A 19,716-nucleotide genomic window follows, 5' to 3' on the forward strand; every position below is an offset into this window, starting at 1 on the left:
CCAGATCATCCCTAGTACAGGGAATTAGTGACAAGCGAGTTGAAATTAGGATGTCTGTGTGCACTTTTAATAATCATCTTATAGAGAAACCAGAAGCAGTGTGAGCAGCACTGGATTAGTCTTCAAAGTTCCCTCTGTGTCTAAGAGTGAATATTGCTGGATAACTGGAGAAGATTCTAGCAATACAGACAGACCCAAGTCATTTGATAGTGGGCTGCCATGCCCAATTCAGCAGCTCCTCCTCTTGCTTAGCAAGCAGTTGTCAGTTTTAGTCTGTCCCTTTGGGATACAGAATAAGACCTGACAGTCTGAGGGAGAGGGACCCCAGCACCTCACCTTTGCTTTGGATCCAGGGCCACCTGGTTTGGCCTCTCCCAGTGATTATGCTTGTGTTCTTCACCTGGCCAGTTTTAAAAGTTCCACTGATTTTGTGTGTGTGTGTGTGTGTGTGTGTGTGTGTGTGTGTCTGAAACTAGGCATGTCACCAGAAATCTGAAGAGGTTTATTTTTTTTGCATTCCACACAAGTTGGCCATATGGACACAAACCAAAGAAAGCTTGGCTTTTCTAAAAAGGATACATTTATTTTTGGAAAGGCCTGAGATAATAATAGCCCAATGAGCTCTGTGCTAATAGAAGAGTCAATATGTGCAGTGAAAGATAAATGCTTGGTAATGAATGGCCCCAAGAGGCAGATTTGTCCTCTATGTGTTTCCAATTCCTGGTGATAACCTGCCAACCAGCTCTAGAGAGCAACTGGGAGGGAGTACTGAATTTTGCAAAACACTGTACAAATGTGAAAGTGCACACAGTAACAGCCTGGCAAAAGTTTAAAAAGTTTTTAACTTTTTTTGCACGGTTCATTTGAGGAGTGTTAGGAAGCCCCAGATTAGGCCATTTTATTTCCAACACTGACATCTCACCTGCTTCCCCACCGTCTTGGCCTTTACCAAGGCTTTATTTCTGTTGTTAGCTCTGCTTACTTATAAATGCACCCAATACACTAAAAACTTCCATATTAATAGCAAGTTACCCTTCAAAGGAAAGAGATCCCGTATCTTCATTTCCTACCTGTTACTATGAACCAAGTTAATCTTCACACAGCTGTTGAAATTTTATGAATGGTAATGTAAAAACTGGCTTATTCTAGGTAAAGCTGCTGCTATCCCCAGGCACTGATGGTGGTAAAGAAGGCTCCAGAGTCTTGAATGGCAGCTCACGGCAGGAAGACAAAGGACTGGCCGCTCTCACCAGGCAGCAGTCAGGTACAGTTAAATTAGGCAGTTTTTAGGACAGGCAAAGGCTGTATTTTGAGTTAGCTGAGCTTTTACTTTAAGTCATTGTTCAACAGAACATTAATTAAGAATTGAACAATTAGGAGTACCTGGATTGCTCAGTGAAGCATTCAACTCTTAGTTTCAACTCAGGTCATGATCTCAGGGTCATAAGATCCAGCCATGTGTGTGTGGATTGCATGCAATGTAGAGCCTGCTTATTAATATTCTCTCTCTCCCTCTGCCTCTCCCCACCTTTAAAAAAAAAAAAAAGAACAACTATAATCTACCAAAACAGCCTATAGCAGTCAATGTTACTTTAGAATCAGCTGACTTATGGGGCACCTGGCTGGCTCAGTCAGTAGAGGGTGCAGCTCTTGATCTTGGGGTTTTAAGTTCGAGCCCCATGTTGGGCATAGTGATTACTTTAAAAGAAATTTTTTAAAAATGCAGAAACAGAACCAGCTGATTTGTATTTATGAACAAATTCCTAAGCTGTTTACTTTCAAAACTATTCTTCAAATATTAACAGAATGAGCCTCTTATGGTGAAGTGCATGTTTTAATGATGTCAATTATAAGTAAAGATCAGACATGTAGACGATGACCAAAGGGTTGCCAGGTGTCTCCTCACAAGACAGGTTCAATGATTTTAAAAGTAATTATTCAACTAAGCCAAAAGTCAAACTAATAGCATTGACTTGATGTTTTATGAACCAAAAGACAAAGTGCCCTAAAAACAGCATCAACTAAAATGCTGAACGTGGGCCCGCAGTGCACGTTGGCAATACCATTGGGTCTCCTGCCCCCCGCTCCCCAGCTCACTCTAGCCTTTGTGGGAAGGTTGTGGCACAAGCCTTGAAAGAAAGCAAGGGAAGCATGCTATTGCATCCTTCCAGGGGAAGTGAGGACTCCTAAACCTGAGCCCTCAGCAAGGAGCATCCCCTACAGGTTTTGTCACCCTGACCCTGTACTAAGTTGGAGGCAGAGAGATCTGTCAGCACTATTGCTTCTTTTCATCGGTGACTTTTTATTCCAGGTGCCTTTGACAGATGGGAGCTGATTCAAGCACAAGAACTTCACAATCAACTCCGAATAAAACAGAACTTGCAGCAGCTGAACTCTGAGATCAGTGACATCACCACTTGGCTGAAAGAAACTGAAGCAGAGCTAGAGACATTAAAGGCGGCAGAGCCTCCCTCTGATATCTGGGAAATGCAGCTCCGAGTGAAGCGGCTTAAGGTGAGGGGCAGGCATGGAGGGAAGAGGGATTCAGAACGTGCATGTGGACACTTGCTGGGCAGGGCCAGCAGGGCACATCTGTCAGTGGTGCAGGTGGCACACTGCAGACAGGTATGGGAGCATTCTGGCCTATTCCACTTCTGAAACTGGCAAGGACATGGATGTAGGTTTTTATTTTCATTCAGAAGAGTGTCTGCATATGATCCCAAAGGCCAAAGAGGCGCTGGGGAGGTGCATCTCAGATCCCCTGTGACCCGCCTAGACTCATGGAGGTGCTAGTGACCACTGCCAGGCAGCTTAAAAACACCCTTCCAAACTGTGCTGTCCACTCTGGTGGTAAAGTGTTGAGGATGAGGAGAAGGACCAGCTCACCTACTGATGGATTCTGTGGCCTGATGTGGTTACTCTGTTATACAGGATTTGTCACCCACATATTCTGCCATTACCCCACCAGAACTGGCCAGGGAGCCCGGGAGAAGAGGCCATTTGAGCCCTGCACTTGGAGGGTCCCCTGAGCATGAGCCTGAGCTCCTAAGATAACCCAGGGCAGGGGTTCAGGGTATCCAGTCAGTTTTCCCATTGGTACTATTATTTTATGCACTAAAATATCTAGAATTACTGTTCATGCTAAGGAATAACACTTCTCTGATATCTAGGAGCATGTGCAGGATAACTATATGTCCTTTATCTAGAAGACTTTTAATCTAGTCAAAAAATAAGCCCACCAGGGCTCAGGGGGTCTTTTCACGCCTCTGGTTGAGTTCGCCAGCCAGCAGACTGGCCTCTGCTTTCAGCCTGGCCAGCCAAGGTCACTGACCTTGTAAGACAGCTCCTCACCTGATGCTGCTCAGCCAGTTACAGGCAAGGTCACTCTTGTTTCTGTGGCCACGGCTTAGAGAAGTGTTTGGCAGATCCATTCCCCACTGAGGTTCACATGAACCCGACGTCACTATTTTCAGGATGCTTAACCCAGTCCTTTTCCTCTGCGGTAGGAGATCTTAAAAGCCTTTGACACCTACAAGGCTCTAGTGGTCTCCGTCAACACGAGCAGCCAGGAATTTCTGCAGACTGAGAGCGCGGAGTCCAACGAGCTCCAGAGTAGAGTTGGCCAGCTGGGGCTGCGCTGGGACGCGGCACAGGGAGCTGTGGAGAGCTGGAGAGAGGGCTTACGGCAGTCCCTCATGCAGTGCCAGGTATGCCGGCACCTAGGACCCGGTCCTGGGCACAGCCAGGCCCACGTGGGTGGGAGAAGCAGATATTTTTATCATGGGGCTGCTTTGGCACAAATATGGCTTGTGTTAGGGAAATGTGCTTTACCATTTGTTTCCAAGAGGCCCAGCTGCTGTCCCTGAGACCTGCCACTTACTCTGTGTCTCCTGTTCTGTTGCCCTGGCCCATTCCTTGCATAAGGGTTCCAGAGAGCATTCCAGTAGGTCAGAAATGCCACCCCACATGGCCCCATCTCTGTCCTTTTGCCAGGACCATATAGAGCTGGCCCAGAGAAGGAGTGGTTCAACCCAACTCTAGAGCTTTAGTAGCTGTGTGACTGGGCAAATCACTGTGCCTGCTAGACCTCTGTTTCCTTATCTAAAAAATGAGAATAATGTTAGTCTTTACCTCGTGAGCTTCTTTTTAGGACTAAATTCGTATAATCTTAGCCCAACACTGAACACATGGTAAATGCTCATTCCGTGTTAGCTCTGACCCCATCTTTAGGAACACAAGCCCACCGGCAAAACCCCGCGCAGCCCTGTCCCTGGGCCACAGCCTGCCCTATTGAAGTGTCTCCCTTTGCCACTGAATCCAGCAGATTTGCTGAGTAATTTGCGTTGTCTATGTAATAGCCACGGTGGGGAGCATTCTGAAACCCTGCCTTTCTACTAGCCTTTTTCACTTGACAGAATTTCACATGCCTCCCAAGACTGTATCCTCTCTTCTGCTTTCCCTTTTCCTTGTTTTGGGGCCCTGGCATTTCATTTAAATCTGGCCCTTTGGGATCCCTGGGTGGCTCAGTGGTTTAGCGCCTGCCTTCGGCCCAGGGCGTGATCCTGGAGTCCTGGGATCGAATCCCGCACAGGCTCCCTGCATGGAGCCTGCTTGTCCCTCTGCCTGTGTCTCTGCCTCCCTCTCTCTGTGTGTCTCTCATGAATAAATAAGTAAAATCTTTTAAAAAATAAAATAAAAATAAATCTGGCCCTTTTATTCACTGCACAAATACAAGAAGAGTAAATACTATGAAGGCCCAAGACGCTGCTTCTCAGCACACCTTCCTTTACAGAAGAGGCAGTGCTGTGATGTGTGTATGTCTGTGCTGTTTTTTTTTTTTTTAAAGGACTTCCATCAGTTGAGTCAAGATCTGTTGCTATGGTTAGCAAGTGCTGAGAGCCGGAGGCAGAAGGCTCATGTCACTGACCCAGAGGCCGACCCACAGGTCCTCCTGGAGTGTCAGGGAGAACTGATGGTAAGTTTCTTCTAAGGGGGACCTCCCTTGTCACTGACCTCCATCAGGTGAGCCCTTAGGTAGCCTCACCTAGTGTTCCTGGGAATGATGCCAGTGTGGCGTTCTGCACTCCTGCCTGGCTTGGTACCTATAAGTAGTTCTGAAGCAGAATGACTTGCAGGACGAGCCATGGCCAAAAGTAAGAAGTCTCTTAGACTCCCAGGACTTGGGGACATAGGTGTTTAGCAATATCCTGAGATACTTAAGGCCATTTGATTAGAAGTCTTTTCTCCATTGTGAATATGACTCATTCAGGGGAAAATATGCTCAATTACTCGATAGACACAAATGAGCTATATAAGTTTTCTAAATCCACTATAGAAAAGTCTTATTTCTTGAAGGGTAGTTGTGTGTGTTGTAATTTAAATTTAATTAACATATAATGTATTATTGGTTTCAGGGGTAGAGGTCAGTGATTAGTTATGTTTTTATATATTTATTTCACTAACCAGGTGACATTCTTATCCATAAATTTGTATGTGGTTCAATTATAAAGTACTGGTTATTATTTAATAAACATTCTTATGCTAAAATCTTTGTAAAGTCCCACTCTCAAGAGCAGCACTCTTCAACAAACTTTCTGCATGAAGGAAATGTTCTGTGTCTGTGCTCTCCAGTATGATAGCTACTAGCCCCAGGTGGCTGTGGAGCAGTTGAAATGTGGCTACTGTAACTGAAACTGAATTTTTCATTTTAAATAGCCCCATGTTGTCTAGTGGCTATCATATCGGACAGCAAGCAAGGGGATCAACAATTCAGGCTAATTTGACACATGCCTTTATTTCTTGAGCTGCTGTTTCTCAACTTGTCCAATTTAGATGTTTCCTTGACTTCCTCCTGCAGTGGACCAAAGTCCCATCTTCCACTTACTTCTTTCCTTTAACTCCTCCAGCATTAGATTGTCTTCAGAGTAAGAAGGAGTGGAAAACAGTATAACATACTTGCTGCCCAAATGATGCTGGGCTTGAAGACACCCACAGGCACACATAAGCAGAAGATTCTGGAGTTGACCCCCGCCCCTCATTCATCCTGAGCTTTCCCAGCACTAAGAAACCCTCCTCTGGCCACACTAAGCAGCTGTTTCATACATTTTATTTTATTTATAGCAACTGGAAAAGGAGCTCGTGGAACGTCAACCTCCAGTAAACACTTTACGAGAGATTTCAGACAGTCTTCTTTCTAAGGGGCATGGAGAAGACTATATTGAGGCTGAAGAGAAGGTACATGTTATTGAGAAGAAACTCAACCAGTTACTGGAGCAAGTGTCCCAAGATTTAATGTCCTTGCAGGGAAGCCAGGTGCGTCCACTTACAGCTTTTTTTTTTTTTTTTTTTTTTAGTGCTGTTATTTGATAGAGAACGAACACAAGCAGGGGGAGCAACTGGCAGAGGGGAAAGGGAGAAGCAGGCTCCCTGCTGAGAAAGGGGACGATCCCAGGACCCTGAGGTCATAACCTGAGCCGAAGGCAGATGCTCAACTGAGTCCCCCAGGCCCACAGCTTGTGCTTTTAAATAGAAAGATGTCTGCTTAGATATGAACAGGAAAGCAGTATGGCAGCCTTGCTGCAAGAGGGAGGCCGTTAGCACGTGGGCTGAGCAGTCTCCAGTCCTGTCCCTTACTAAAAGCTGTGGGGCCTTAAAAAGTTACACTAGCTCTTTGACGTTGTCCTATCATTTGGAAGGGGAAGACAAGAATGTAGTATCTACATGTTCATATGGCTGGCCTATGAAAAACAAGTCTAATCCCTCTATTATCTCTGACCTGCCTTCATGCTGAACAGAGCCCTCTTCACTGTCTTGGTCACTGTCCCCTGACCCCCCCCCCCCCCCAGTTCTCTATCTTCTCTTTAAAATGTGATCCAAGTCTGAACAAACCCAAGCTATGGCCTCATCAGACTTAGGGCAGGCCTGCCCTCTCCGTTCTAGAGTTACATTTTTGCCCATGCAGCCGAGGCTTTGGTGTGTTGGTGGCCATGTGATTACATCAGCACATCTGAAGCTCACTGTCCAGTGATCCTGTCCCTCTTGCTGCAGCTAAACTCAGTGTCCCCCAGTGGGTGCTATTGGTGTTTAATGCTAGTGGTTGGCTTTGCCTTGTCTGAGAGGGACTTTTCTAGACAAAAAGAAATGTTAAAGTGGGGAGTGAGAAGAGGAGCTCCTTCTTCCAGAAAGATTTGAGCTGGGGGAGGGGGTGAGTAAAACAGTGAAGAATCTGCATGAAGCACATTGTTGTGCTCTTGAGACTATTCAGAACCCTCTGTTTCCCTGAACTGAATCCTTGGGGTGTGGATTTCAGAACCTGGATCCATCTCTGCCCAGCTTGGACGAGGTAGACTCCGGAGACCAGCCTCCAGGAACATCCGTGCCAGCTCCCCAAGCACAGGTGAGAGCCCCTTTCTGCCATGAGGATTGCGCTGGTGGTTTTTTCAAAGTTACCGAGGTGACAGGAACTGGAGACTCCCAAGGCCCTGTCCCTCATTTCACAGTAGCACAGATCCACTTCCACCTGCTGGTCAGTGGAGAGGCTGACTCTAAAGATTAAAAAAAATTTTGAAATACACCTTTAACAACCAACCCATCTGAAAGGCTGTCTTACCAGCTGCTCTTCCCTGGAACTGAAGAAGGTTGTGAAAGACGGGAGCCCTTCTAGTATTGTGGAGGGGGCGTCCCAATATCCCCCATTAACCACCAATCAACAAACGGGACCGTGAAACTCTCATTAGTTTAACAAACCCAATTATCTCTTACCTCATGGAGTACAATCTCAAATGTATTACTCTGGTCTCAAAAGCTTGGCAGGAAGACGACCTAAGGCAGGCATGTTTTATCCTGGCCAGGACTAAGTCTTCAATTACTAACTGGATTATTTTTTATCTAGCAGTGTGGAGCAGAGAGAATGACAAAAGACCAGAATAAGATGGACAGCAGGTAAGGGGGCCCCCGCAGTCACAGCAGTGAGTCCCCCTGTTCCACACAGGCACCATACCCATCTTCCCCCAGGCCACGCTTGAGGTCTTTGTTAACAAAGAGACTGGGGTTTTTTTTTAATTTGGTCTGGAAAGAGCTGGGCTGCTCTTCCAGGACTGAACCACTTTAATCTCAGGTCCTGGATGTCTTACTTGACACAAGCGAGGGGTCGGGTAACCCGAGGTGTGGCGGGGGTTGGGGGGGTTGCCTCTGGAGTCTCCTGCTCAGCTCTCCACCTCGTCCGTTGGCAGGGTGCCCGGCCCTGCTGGCCCCGGCAGCTCCCGGCCACAGCGCTCCTTCGTGTCGCGGGTGATCCGGGCCGCACTGCCCCTACAGCTTCTCCTCCTGCTGCTGCTGCTCCTGGCCTGCCTGCTGCCCTCCTCCGAAGAGGACTACAGCTGCACCCAGGCCAACAACTTCGCCAGGTCCTTTTACCCCATGCTGAGGTACACCAACGGGCCCCCTCCCACCTAGAGGCCCTGCCTGGCCTGCAGCACCGCACCACCAGCTCGTTCTCATGGGTGCCCAACTCGTGGCCCCAGACCGGTCAGTGAGGGGCCCTTAGCGTTGGCCTGACCCAGGGACCTGCTGCGGACCCGGCCTCCAGGCTCAGCGGAGAGGGCTCTCACTCTCAGGACCCAGGGCAGCTTTCAGCTGCTCTTCCTCCCTGGGGGCCGGGAGCCTGGGCAGCAGTTACCTGGGGCGGTTTGGCAAAACTAGTCAATTGGTCTCGGGATCTGTGGAAACTGCAGTTTCCCCAAAGAGCCAAGCACTCTGTGAAATTCTGATTTATCTGTAAAACACTATAAGTGTAGCTTATATGCTCCATGAACAGTAGCATTCATCACATATTACAGAAACAAGCAAGTGGATTCCACCTTAGAAATGGTTCAGAAACTCACAGGCACCCTTAGCTGATTGATTGAAACAATCATATTTAAAATATTTAGAATTAATGTTACTCCAATCAGCTAGCAATCTCGAGCTACAGGTTATAAACCAAAATGTTCTGTTCTGTACTTAGGTCTGCTCTTTTATATTGCTTTAAATTTTTAAAGAAATTATATTGCATGGATGTGGTTATTTGTGCATATTTTTTAACAATGCTGAATCTGTATGAATAATGTAAACTTTGATTTTTTAAAAAAAATCAGATTTTAGCTTGAGCTTTTGACTAATGTACAGTAAATGCCAAACTACTTGATTAGGGATGTTTTTGTAAGTTAATTTTATAAGACTTTTCACCTTTTAAGTGATGCTTCAGGTTTTGTTTAGCTATTTGGCCATGGGGTGGGGGGTTGTTACCAAAACTTGAAGCTATTTGTGGTATGTATGTTTCTCATTAAAACAAACAAAAAAATATCCATCCTTTTGTTGTGCTGGATTATATTACAAATTAAATGTTATACATAATCTTCCACAGAACAAAAATTATTTTTAAAATATTTGGGATTTATTGGTTTTTAATTCTAAGCTGAATTTTATATTCTGCTTATTTAGCTTTATACAGAGTAACTTAGAGGAGATCTAAAATCCCACAACTTGTAGATGTGGACATTACCCAGTGTGTGACCCTCCAAGTGTGTAGGGAAGGATGAAGGCAGCATGGCAGGGAAGGGAGGTAGAAAAGAAAGGATTATTTCACCCAGATATTTTTTTTAAGATGTAAGAGAGAGAACATGAGTGGGGAGAAAGGACAAGCAAACTCCCCAATGAGTGAGGAGCCCAACATGGGGCTTGATCTCAGAACCCGGAGATCATGACCTGAGCCAAAGGCAGACTCTTAACTGACTGAGCCTCCAGGTGCCCCCACCTAGATTTTTCTATTCCCAGCTCTTTCCAAAGCAAACATTTAACAAATGTTACAGGCAAAACCACCTGCCTTCCAAAGAATTCTATCACCACTATTTCCCACTGAAACAAAGAGAGTGTGATTAGAACTGAACCAGTTCCTGGGTTAACTGCTCCTAACCTGCATCTCTTGACACTTGAGAGACACCACTGTCCTAACCACCACCTCAGTCAGTTCTCCTTCTCTATCTACCAAGTACACACCTTGGGGGAAGCCAAGGAGGCTTGCGGAAGATGACCAGACTTCCAGCACCAGTGGCCGCTTCTGTGAGTCAGACATTGCAAGCAGCTTCATGTAATGGGTACCAGTTGAAAAGAATCTGTCTTGACGTTACCAAATTGATGAAAGTGATGGGGAGAAAAGGGTACTTTGCAGTTTAAAAAGTCTTTTGGGGGATCCCTGGGGGGCGCAGCGGTTTGGCGCCTGCCTTTGGCCCAGGACGCGATCCTGGAGACCTGGGATCGAATCCCACGTCGGGCTCCCGGCATCGAGCCTGCTTCTCCCTCTGCCTGTGTCTCTGTCTCTCTCTCTCTCTCTCTGTGTGTGACTATCATAAAAAAAAAAAAAAAATTAAAAAGTCTTTTGGGGGATCCCTGGGTGGCTCAGTGGTTTAGCGCCTGCCTTTGGCCCAGGGCGTGATCCTGGAGTCCCGAGATGGGACTCCCGGCATGGGCTCCCGGCATGGAACCTGCTTCTCCCTCCTCCTGTGTCTCTGCCTCTCTCTCTCTCTCTATGTCTATCATAAATAAATAAATCTTTAAAAAAATATTTAAAAAGAATAAATAGATAAAATTAAAAAGTCTTTTGATGCTTTAAAATAATTTCTTTTCATGGATGAACAAAAATCCCAGAGGGACATTTAAGTGAGAAGTGTTACCCAAACTTTTTCTCTAAGCCACTCAGTTGGTTAGATGCTCCTTGCTCCGGTTCTGCCAGAGGCAAAAGGCTGAATCTCTACTTCCTTCTCTTCCTTTCAGTCTAAGGGACATGATGGTTCTGGAAACCTTTGACTCTTGGGCAAGTCAGAGTTGCAGGAAAAGGAACGCATCTGCCTAATTGTTTACATCCATTCTCAAGCTAAAGGTCTTTGAGTCTTGAGTCTGTACTCCAGGCTTCTAGACTCTACCCTCCCAGCCCAGCAAGCCTCTCCTCACTCAAAGCTCAGCATATTCCCAAACGTATGTTATGAGATCGTGTTTTTTATACCTTTAAGAAGTTTTGCATCTTCCATTCCCCACACACGTTGGAAATTTTCAAACAACTATTAGGATTAATTTCACTTCAGTATGAATGAGTGACTTTTCTCCCCATCCCTAATGGGGGTATCATACTAATTGACTTAGATGGGGTAATTACAGAAAATCTACCCAAATAATTGACTTTTACATGGGTGGGCCACCTTTTGTTTGAACACATAGTACCTGCGATCATAAATCACAAGGGTGAGATTAGCTGACCAAAGATTAAATTGCTACTGTTTAAAAAAATCTTTGGGTCACCTGGGTGGCTCAGTCAGTTAAGCATCTGCCTTTGGCTCAAGTCATGATCTTGGGGTCCTGGGATCAAGCCGCACATCGAGCTCCACACTGAGTGTGGAGTCTGCTTGAGATTTTTCTCTCTCCCTCTGCCTCCCCCCGCCCTGCCTCTTGTGCACTCTCTAATAAAATCGTAAAAAAAGTCTGATAGCTTAGACAGACATTCCTAACCCTCTTGATTTGCAAGCAAGCATTTGTGTTTATGTACCTTTTTCCAGGAAGAGTGTTCATGGTTTTCATCAAATTCTTAAAGGGTGCTGCATACCTAAAATAGAATATAATGGGAACACTGACTACTTAGCCTAATTATTGAAAATTCTTATATTCCCAACAAATACATTTTTAAAACCAAAATTATGCAAAAACACTTTATTTAGCTTATGTCACATTAAACTTTTCACAACAGTTCCATAAATATTAAGGGGACATAGCAGAGGAAAAGCAGTACCTGGAGGAATGGAAAGCAGACCTCAAAATCTGCTTTCACACAACAGCAAATATTTATTTGTAAAAAGGCTGAAATGTCAAAGCCTGCTTCATAGTACAAAGCATTCACCTGAAAAAACAAAGTATAGCCACTAGCAGGCTCTGAGGTACACGGGACCACCCAATAATCAAGTTACACAACCAAGAGTCGTGGCATTTAGACACCCAACAGAAGAGCAAACACCGCAGTGTAGACTGTGCAGTTAGGAGCTGCTCCAGGCTAGTGTTAGCAAACCTTTCCCCTTCCCATAAAGGAAACCCTCCAGCACCTGACAACCACTGACCTGACAAGTGAATAGGATCCTCAGAACTCAAGGAGGGGGGTGCGGATCCTTGACTCCAAAACAACAGAAAAGTTATAAGATCACATATCGCAGAGACAATCACATCTGAGAGCTGCCACTGGAGCTGAGATTCCAGCAACTTCGAGAGCTATATAAGAATAAATGGCATGTGTTTCACACTACTGTATACCAAACTCCACAGGGAAGCATCAGTACCTAAAAGGCATGAGACTTTTACATGGGTGAATTTCCAAGGAACGTACTCCAGTGCATTTAGGAAAAGCAACAGCAGATAGAAGGAGGTGACAGGAGTACCACTCACTAGCTTATGAGCCCAGGTGGGAGGACAGGAACGATAGAACTCATTGTTTTTTCCACCTGGACAGTGGACAGTTTTTCATTGTAACATTTCATGCAGACCCCCATCTAAGCTGAAAAGGTAAGATCTGCAGGAACAGTAGAAGGCAACCAGAACCTTAATATCTGTTACGCACGGAGATTCAACTCAAGCTGCAGGACTTGCCTCTCTAAGTACCCCCTCCTTAGGGAGGCAAGTCCTGCAGCGGGAACAGTGGTGGCCAGGCAGCAGAAGACTTAAATTCATGTCCAAGTTTGGCCATAAGTAGTTTTATGACCTTAAGCAGGTCAAGCCCTCTGGGCTGTAATTTACACATGTGTACAAGATGAGATTGAACTTCTGTGTCAGGTTTGCAAGCTGTCCCTGTATCTACCTACAGAGTGTTGTGCAAATTGGGAGGGCCCCACTTAAACCAGAGTGGCCATGCATGTCAGATTGCAATTGATGAATGCAACCCATGAATATCTTTCTTAGTGTTTTGTTTTAAACTGCATGATTACATTCAGCATTGGACCTCTGCCTGTGTTCAGCTCTGTCACTTGCTTCCCTGTGTGACCCTGGGCAAATCTGCTTATACTCTCTAGTTTCCACAACCAGAAACTTAGGATCACGGTAATTATTATTAAGTGTGAAAGTATGAGGCATTGAGAACTGTGTCTGGCACACAGTAAGTGTTCCACAGATATTATTTTAAGGTGCTAAATGATGTATTTTTATCATTTCCTTCAGTCAGTCTTTATTATGTTTTCTAAAAGGTTTTTAGCAGCTTAAAGAACTGTGTCAAATCTTATTTAATAAAAAAATTTCATTTCAAAATAGACCTAGACGCTGAAGTTTCACCTTGAATTTGAAAAGGTGTCTCTACACAGGCAAGCTCCTTAGCAGATTTAAATAACAACCAAGCTGTTTCCACATGCTGGAAAATTCTAGAGTTGCTCCCACCTAGCTTATATATATACGAATATATAAGTTACTCTGCCAAGAATTGGTAACTGATCTCTTTTTTCTAAAATCTAGAATAATTACCCTTCCGACCAAGTTGGCAGATGAAACAATCCAAGTAAAGACTATCTGACTGCAGAGCCTGGGTAGATTTTGCACTTTTTTTTTTTTTTTAAATACAGTTAAGACCCTCCAGACTTGTTATTAGGCTGACTTACTCTTCTGTTCCCCCTCAATTTTTTAAGAAAAATCTCTTCAAAATGCTTTTGGGGTTGAATCTTCTTAAGTTGGTCCCAGTGGACAGTATGCATGTGACAAGCCTAAGGCCACACAGAGGAACTGTGGGGAGGAGGGGCTGTCAGGACAAGGTGTGAAAACTCACTGCAGCCCCTTGCTCACCCATGCAGGTCCTCTTTAGGGACTGTCAGCTTCCTCCCAAGAATCTAAGTGAACACCCTGTTCTAATGTTCTCTATGTTAAGAATATTTCACGTTAATTATTTCATTAAGATTTGTCCACATGACCTCATATGAGACACTCATGTTTTTGGACATAAGCCCAAATCTCACGCATCTCTCACAAATAAGTTTCTCACATTAAACAATAACTTGCAGATCAAAATAAAGGAAAGGACTCTTGCCACAGGAGTCTGAGGCAAAGCTAAGGATCACTTTTCCATAATACATAAAATGTAGTTGGGTAGGTTTTTTTTCCCCTCCAATACTCAAATGAATTCCTGTTTACAGCTGTCAAGTCCTATTTCCCCTAGTTAATTCCTTTTAAAAAAACTGATCTTGAAAAAAACCAAAATCCTTGCTTCACTAGGGCAGAATTTTAGGTTGTCCAAAGATCATTTTGAATGGGGTATGGATACCCCCAAAAAAGTCATTTAAAAGAAAGCACTGTTAAGGAGAAATGATTCATCTTTAAAATGGATATTGATATAAAGACAGCAGACTAACAACACACTGGTGTCAGCTTTAGTGGACATGTTTGGAACAGATGGGCACAGAGATTCAAAACATTCCTATCATCTGCGACAAACCATGAGAGGCACCTAACTGTGGGAAACAAAAAGGGTTGCGGAAGGGGAGGTGGGTGGGGGGATGGGATACCTGGGTGACGGGCACTAAGGAGGACACTTGATGGAACGAGCACTGGGTGTTATAGTATATGTTGGCAAATTGAATTTAAATTTTTAAAAACAATTTAAAGAACACTCCTTTCTGCAGGGGGAAAGGGCCCTAGAATATTCAAAACAATACAAAGGATAACTTTCAACTGTAGACCACGTTATCTCAACTGCCTACATGGCCCAATTTTAAGAGACAACTTTGCACCAAGGAGGCCCCCTCAGCTGGTCTAACCTCTATCCCCAGCACACCCCTATGGTATTCTGAGCAAAGAAGAAATTACCAAAAGTATTACAGCCCCCTCATGGGCCAGATCCAAATGCAGGGAAGCAAGCAGCCTCAAGAAGCATGCAGGAATAGCTAGGAAACGTACGGTGGGCACTAGGAGAGTTCAAAGCGCACACACCAGTCTGGAGAAGCACAAAATTTGGCATGGAAAGGTGCTTCGACACCTGAGATCAGTCTGGTTTCTACCTTGAGCGTCAAAATCCAACCTAAAAAAATGTCACCATGTGCTACTGTGGCAGTGGCTTGGACCTTATTCTGTTTTTTGTTTTGTTTTGTTTTGTTTTTGTTTTTGTTTTAATGTGGTAGTCTCTTTTGTAAGTACAATTAAGAGAACTTAACAATTCGACAAATAATTGTTTAAGACTGCCTCCTCTGCCTCCCATTTCCTATTCTCCTACCTCGTATCTTCTGTTTGGTGGGGAGTGGGGAGTGGGGGGTAATTCTAGGCTGGCCAGAAAGAAAGAAAATTGACCTTCTGGATGACATTGGCTCCTGTAAAATACAACTCATATGTTCCGCCCTGAATCTCACCTAGACGACAGCACTGAGCCACAAGGAATAATTTCAAACCATGTCAGAATACAGACAATGGTGTGCTCTCTAGGTCTGGTCCAAGTGTTTCAGAAGCATTTGTGCTCAACTTTTAGTAAAACTGCACCATTATCCAAATTAAGATTTATTCAAGGACTCCCTAGCAGAAACCAACCTTTATAACATCGAATTTAATCTTCCTAAGGATTTAGTAAATACAGAATGTGCTAGCCAAAGTAAACCCATTTTCAAAAAGAGAATGAGTTTAATCTCCTACCACAAGGTAATTTTTTAAAACAGCATCACAAAAATCAAACATGATTATTTCACTGCTCACTGCCAAGGTAGGGATGTAACTCATTTTATGCATTCACTATGTTCCTGAAGATTTCAATTTTTAAAAACTGAGTTAAAATTGTAATTCCAGAGGTGCTTTATCATCTTGTCCTATTTATGTTCCACTTGGAAGAGGAACTAATAGTCTTCTGTGAAGTTTCTATTTCACCCAGCTCGCCATATAAATGTTCTGCTAAGAAAATAGTTTAAAAGAGCCCTAGGGTGTAAAAGAATTCTTTCTTGCTATAAATAATTATCCCTAAATATTTTTTTTTAAAAGTAGAGCTCACAAGCCAGGTCTTATTCAAGTGAGATGCTCACCAAGTCTACATAGTCTGGTCCTGAACTTTGCACACACGGCCTGACACGTCCCTGTCTGTGGATGGCTAATGATGGTGGTTGTGGCTACCCCAAAGGAAGCAATGTGGTTGTGACCCAAACCCACAGGAGAAACCCATTCCTGCACATGCTAGGTCTTTCTCCAGCACACACTGGGCCCTTTGGAACAAGAGAGTTGTAAGGAACGCCAATTCCAGGGGCAAAGAGATTTAAATCTCCACAATCCTCCATAAAAGTGATCATAAACCTAAATGCACCCCAAATAAATAGCAGGTTCTATGAACGCAAATCAAGAGGAATGAACCTCTATGGAGATGGCAGCAAGGTCTGGAGGAAGGACATGGCTCACTTCCCAGCCTGTCCACTGGCTCTCAGGTCACAGTCCCTCTGGCCTTCAACAGTAAGAGCAATACATGACTTTAATCCTCACAGGCCTGTGAGGTAGGTGTGTGGAACCAGTTCGTTGTCATGGTCTGCAATCCTACAATCAAGTGGCCGTGAAGAGAGCAAACAAAGGTCTACGTAAGGGCAGGCTAGGTGACACAGTAAAGGTTAGTCCACTTCCTATAAATGCCCCATCCTCTCCCTTCTCCACATTACAGACCTTCCATATCAGATCTCCACCATTCATTCCAAAACCTTTCAGATGTTTTCCAGAGCGGTGGGACGGAGATGGAAAGTAAAAAAGGGACCACACTGAGATCCTATGAGGCCAAGCAAGATGTAAAGTCTGCCTTCAAACATGCCCCCTGCTACCACAGAACACTGGCTTTCTCACCCTGACTCCTAAGAAGAGGGGAGGCCAGGTGAAGGACATGACACAACTGCACCTGCCATAACCACATGAGGCAGCACGCATGGGAAAGATGACGAAGGCTCCCCACTTCCAGACGGAGCTCATGGTTCGCACCGTGGTTCACACGTCAGCCTTTGGCCTCCTCTAAGGCCTGTTCGCTTCAGACTGGGCATCACTGAGATGTGGTCTTCTGGGAGCCCTCCTTGCTCTCACTCTCCTCTGCTGGGCTGCACTCGGACCCAGTGACTGAGGACTTGTGCCCGCGGAGTGTGTGCGCGTTCAGCATCTCCAGCAGCAGGTCGTAGACTGGGACCACGTTTTTGCACTTCATGTTGAGCAGGTGTTCCATGCCCTTGTTACTGTGGAGACAAAAAGATGCCAAGGTTCCTTCCCATGAGGTAGCCATCAAAACTTTTTCCCAACTCTCCCCAACAGAGCCAGTCCACCCTCTACCCCCTAAGTTCCCCCCACCATTTGTTCTAGTGTTCTTATGTCTTTCAATCATCTACACTTAAGGGCAAGGACCTTAGTATCCCACCACCCACCCATAGTGGCCTGACAGCACCTGGCACAAACTGCAGTTAATTCTCATTGTGCACAGTAGTTACGTTCTGTATGGTTGCTGCCAACACTGAATTAGCAAATACTCTGCTTCTGGGGGAAATGCAGGGTTTGGTTCCTGAGAGGCTCTGGGCACAACATTTTCATCATCTAATTAATACATGACTTTGGCATACCTGTGTTTTTGTTTAAAGACACCTTTTTTAACGTAAACTGCTGCTTCATTGACATTTAACTCACAGTTAAACTAACATTTGTGCTACTACAGCTCATGCATGAACCAAGCTGATGTAACATGCATATCTTCTCCATAAGGCACATCAGAGCCTTCTTGCACTCAGAAACACTGACAGTGCTTCAGCACTATGCTTGGGGGCCATTTATAGACAGTGAAATCGCCAAGAAAAAGAGCAAAAACATGGCACTAACTAGACCATGCAAAGGGCATTAGAGTATGAGAGCTCAAATAAGAACACACCTTGTTTGACCTCAGTTGGGAATATAAGTGTGGGCAACCCCAATTTTTTGCCACCCTGAGCATGTCCTTGAAGGACAACAAAAATGCCACTGAATGTGGCTTCAGGGGTTACAAATCATTTTTTAAAGGTGGTCAAATTTGCAAATACAGAATCTGTGACTAATGAGAGTGGACTGTATCTGTTCTGCAAATGGTCATGTGTCAATAATTATTCAGGAGGAACCAAGGCAGAGGCTGTTTTCATTTCCTCCTTTGTTATAATTCTTGAGGTGAATACTGTCCTTCCCCACAGCCTCTAGACTTTCCTCCTCCTCAGGTAGCAATTACCTTCCATCCCCATCTCCCCTCTGCCAGCCCCAGGGCAGGGCCGCCCTCATCCTAGAAACCATCAAACACCTGCCGACACAGAACCATCACGGTGCCCTGGCCCCCTTTCCTCAGCACACACGATGGATGGACGTTCCCTGAATACACTCTACTCGCGGTCCTGTCCTCCCAACCCTGCGGGCCTCGCCGGTTCTCTCAGGTCTCATTCTTAATGTCCTGATGCTAAGACAAGAAAAGAACCACTCCCAGGGAAGGCTTTGTGTGCTTCCCCAGATCGCTAACCTCAGGAGTTGATCTCGAGGAGCTGGGTTTGGCTTCCTCAAGTCAACGACCTCAGAGGGGCGCCTGGGGCCTCCGGCGGTTAAGCATCTGCCTTCCGCTCAGGTCATGATCAGGCCCGGAATGGAGAGCCCCACAGTGGGGAGTCTGCCTCTCCCTCGCCCTCCCGCTCACGCACGTGTGCACACGTGTGCGCGCTCGCGCGCGCTCTCTCTCAAAAAAAAAAAAAAAAGAGAAAAGATGAAAAATGACCTGAGTGGTGGTATAAGCAGGCGCGGCATTTCACATTTGGGGAGAAACTTTAGAATTCCATAGCCGAGCCCAAACCCCAGCAACTAAAACCCAGATGCGGGACGCCCAGGTCCCCTGCCAGGCCCAGCGGCCCTCCCTCTGGAGGGGCTGCTTCTCCTTAGAGGTCAACGCTCTACCTTCTCGCTCTCAAGCGCGCACACTCTCCCCGCGCTCCTCAGCCTTGGCAGGGCGCGCGCCCAGGCGGCCGAGCGGCCCGCGGGGACGTACCTGGCGTGTCTCACGTGCGAGAGGAGCATCAGGAGGTTGGCCAGGCGCACGGGCTGCTGCTGGGACGGAATCCCGCTCTTGGCGATCACCCAGACCAGCGCGTCGGTCACCGCGTTGAGCAAGTGGCTCAGCTTCCGGCTGCTCTCCGCCTCCTGCGCCGCGGCAGCCAGAGGGTACATACCTGGGCAGGGCGACAGCCCCCCCGCGGCGCTGAGCGAAGGCCGGGGCTCGCCGGGGCGCCCCGATGCGCCTGTGCGCTGCAGTCACCGGCCCCTGGGGTCCTGCGCAGCCTGGCTGAACGTGGGGCTGACGGTGTCTCAGGACGCCACCTGGCCCACCGCCGTGGCCCTTCCCAGCGGGAAGACTGTCTAAGGGCCTGAAACCATTGCATAGTGTTTCTCAGCTGCAGCAACCAATACAGAGGCAGACACGGTGGAAAAGTGAGATTGATTCTACTCTTCGCCCCCAGGAGGGCCCCTCATCTAAGGGGAGTCGAACAACCCTAAACTAGTGATCACTGCCAGGCAGCCCCCCGCCCCCCGCCTCCCCTCTTGTGTGCCACATGCAGACAGCCAGGGCGGGCCCACGGTCCAGGCCCGTGGCATCACTCCTCTGGCGGCACCTTGCCAGGGCCGGAAGCCCACCTCTAGCTCTGAGCCCAGACCAGTTTCCCAGCTCTTCCAGCCCAGCTC

General features: G+C 46.1%; 2 protein-coding genes across 8 annotated transcripts in view; one reads left to right on the forward strand and one right to left on the reverse strand.

Moving 5' to 3' along the window:
• The window catches only part of SYNE2 (spectrin repeat containing nuclear envelope protein 2), a 320,213-nt gene extending 310,869 nt beyond the window's left edge, over nt 1–9,344 (forward strand). For 6 of the 7 annotated variants that reach the window (XM_077909580.1, XM_077909582.1, XM_077909583.1 and 3 more), the window contains 8 exons: nt 1,150–1,264; nt 2,312–2,514; nt 3,507–3,707; nt 4,847–4,975; nt 6,121–6,312; nt 7,310–7,396; nt 7,892–7,941; nt 8,232–9,344. In XM_077909580.1, the coding sequence (XP_077765706.1) occupies nt 1,150–1,264; nt 2,312–2,514; nt 3,507–3,707; nt 4,847–4,975; nt 6,121–6,312; nt 7,310–7,396; nt 7,892–7,941; nt 8,232–8,454 (1,200 nt within the window). In that variant the 3' untranslated portion in view covers nt 8,455–9,344. The remainder of the gene's footprint in view (nt 1–1,149; nt 1,265–2,311; nt 2,515–3,506; nt 3,708–4,846; nt 4,976–6,120; nt 6,313–7,309; nt 7,397–7,891; nt 7,942–8,231) is intronic. The other variant, XM_077909581.1, reaches the window with a different exon arrangement.
• A 2,377-nt stretch (nt 9,345–11,721) lies between these two features.
• Nucleotides 11,722–19,716, reverse strand: part of ESR2 (estrogen receptor 2) — a 67,977-nt gene continuing 59,982 nt past the window's right edge. Inside the window, exons 8-9 of the mRNA XM_077909587.1 lie at nt 19,025–19,205; nt 11,722–17,219 (exon numbers count right to left, since the gene is read on the reverse strand). Of these exons, the coding sequence (XP_077765713.1) occupies nt 17,033–17,219; nt 19,025–19,205 (368 nt within the window). The 3' untranslated portion in view covers nt 11,722–17,032. The remainder of the gene's footprint in view (nt 17,220–19,024; nt 19,206–19,716) is intronic.

The sequence above is a fragment of the Canis aureus genome, chromosome 9, assembly GCF_053574225.1.
Source record: "Canis aureus isolate CA01 chromosome 9, VMU_Caureus_v.1.0, whole genome shotgun sequence".
In the NCBI taxonomy this organism is placed as follows: Eukaryota; Metazoa; Chordata; class Mammalia; order Carnivora; family Canidae; genus Canis; species Canis aureus.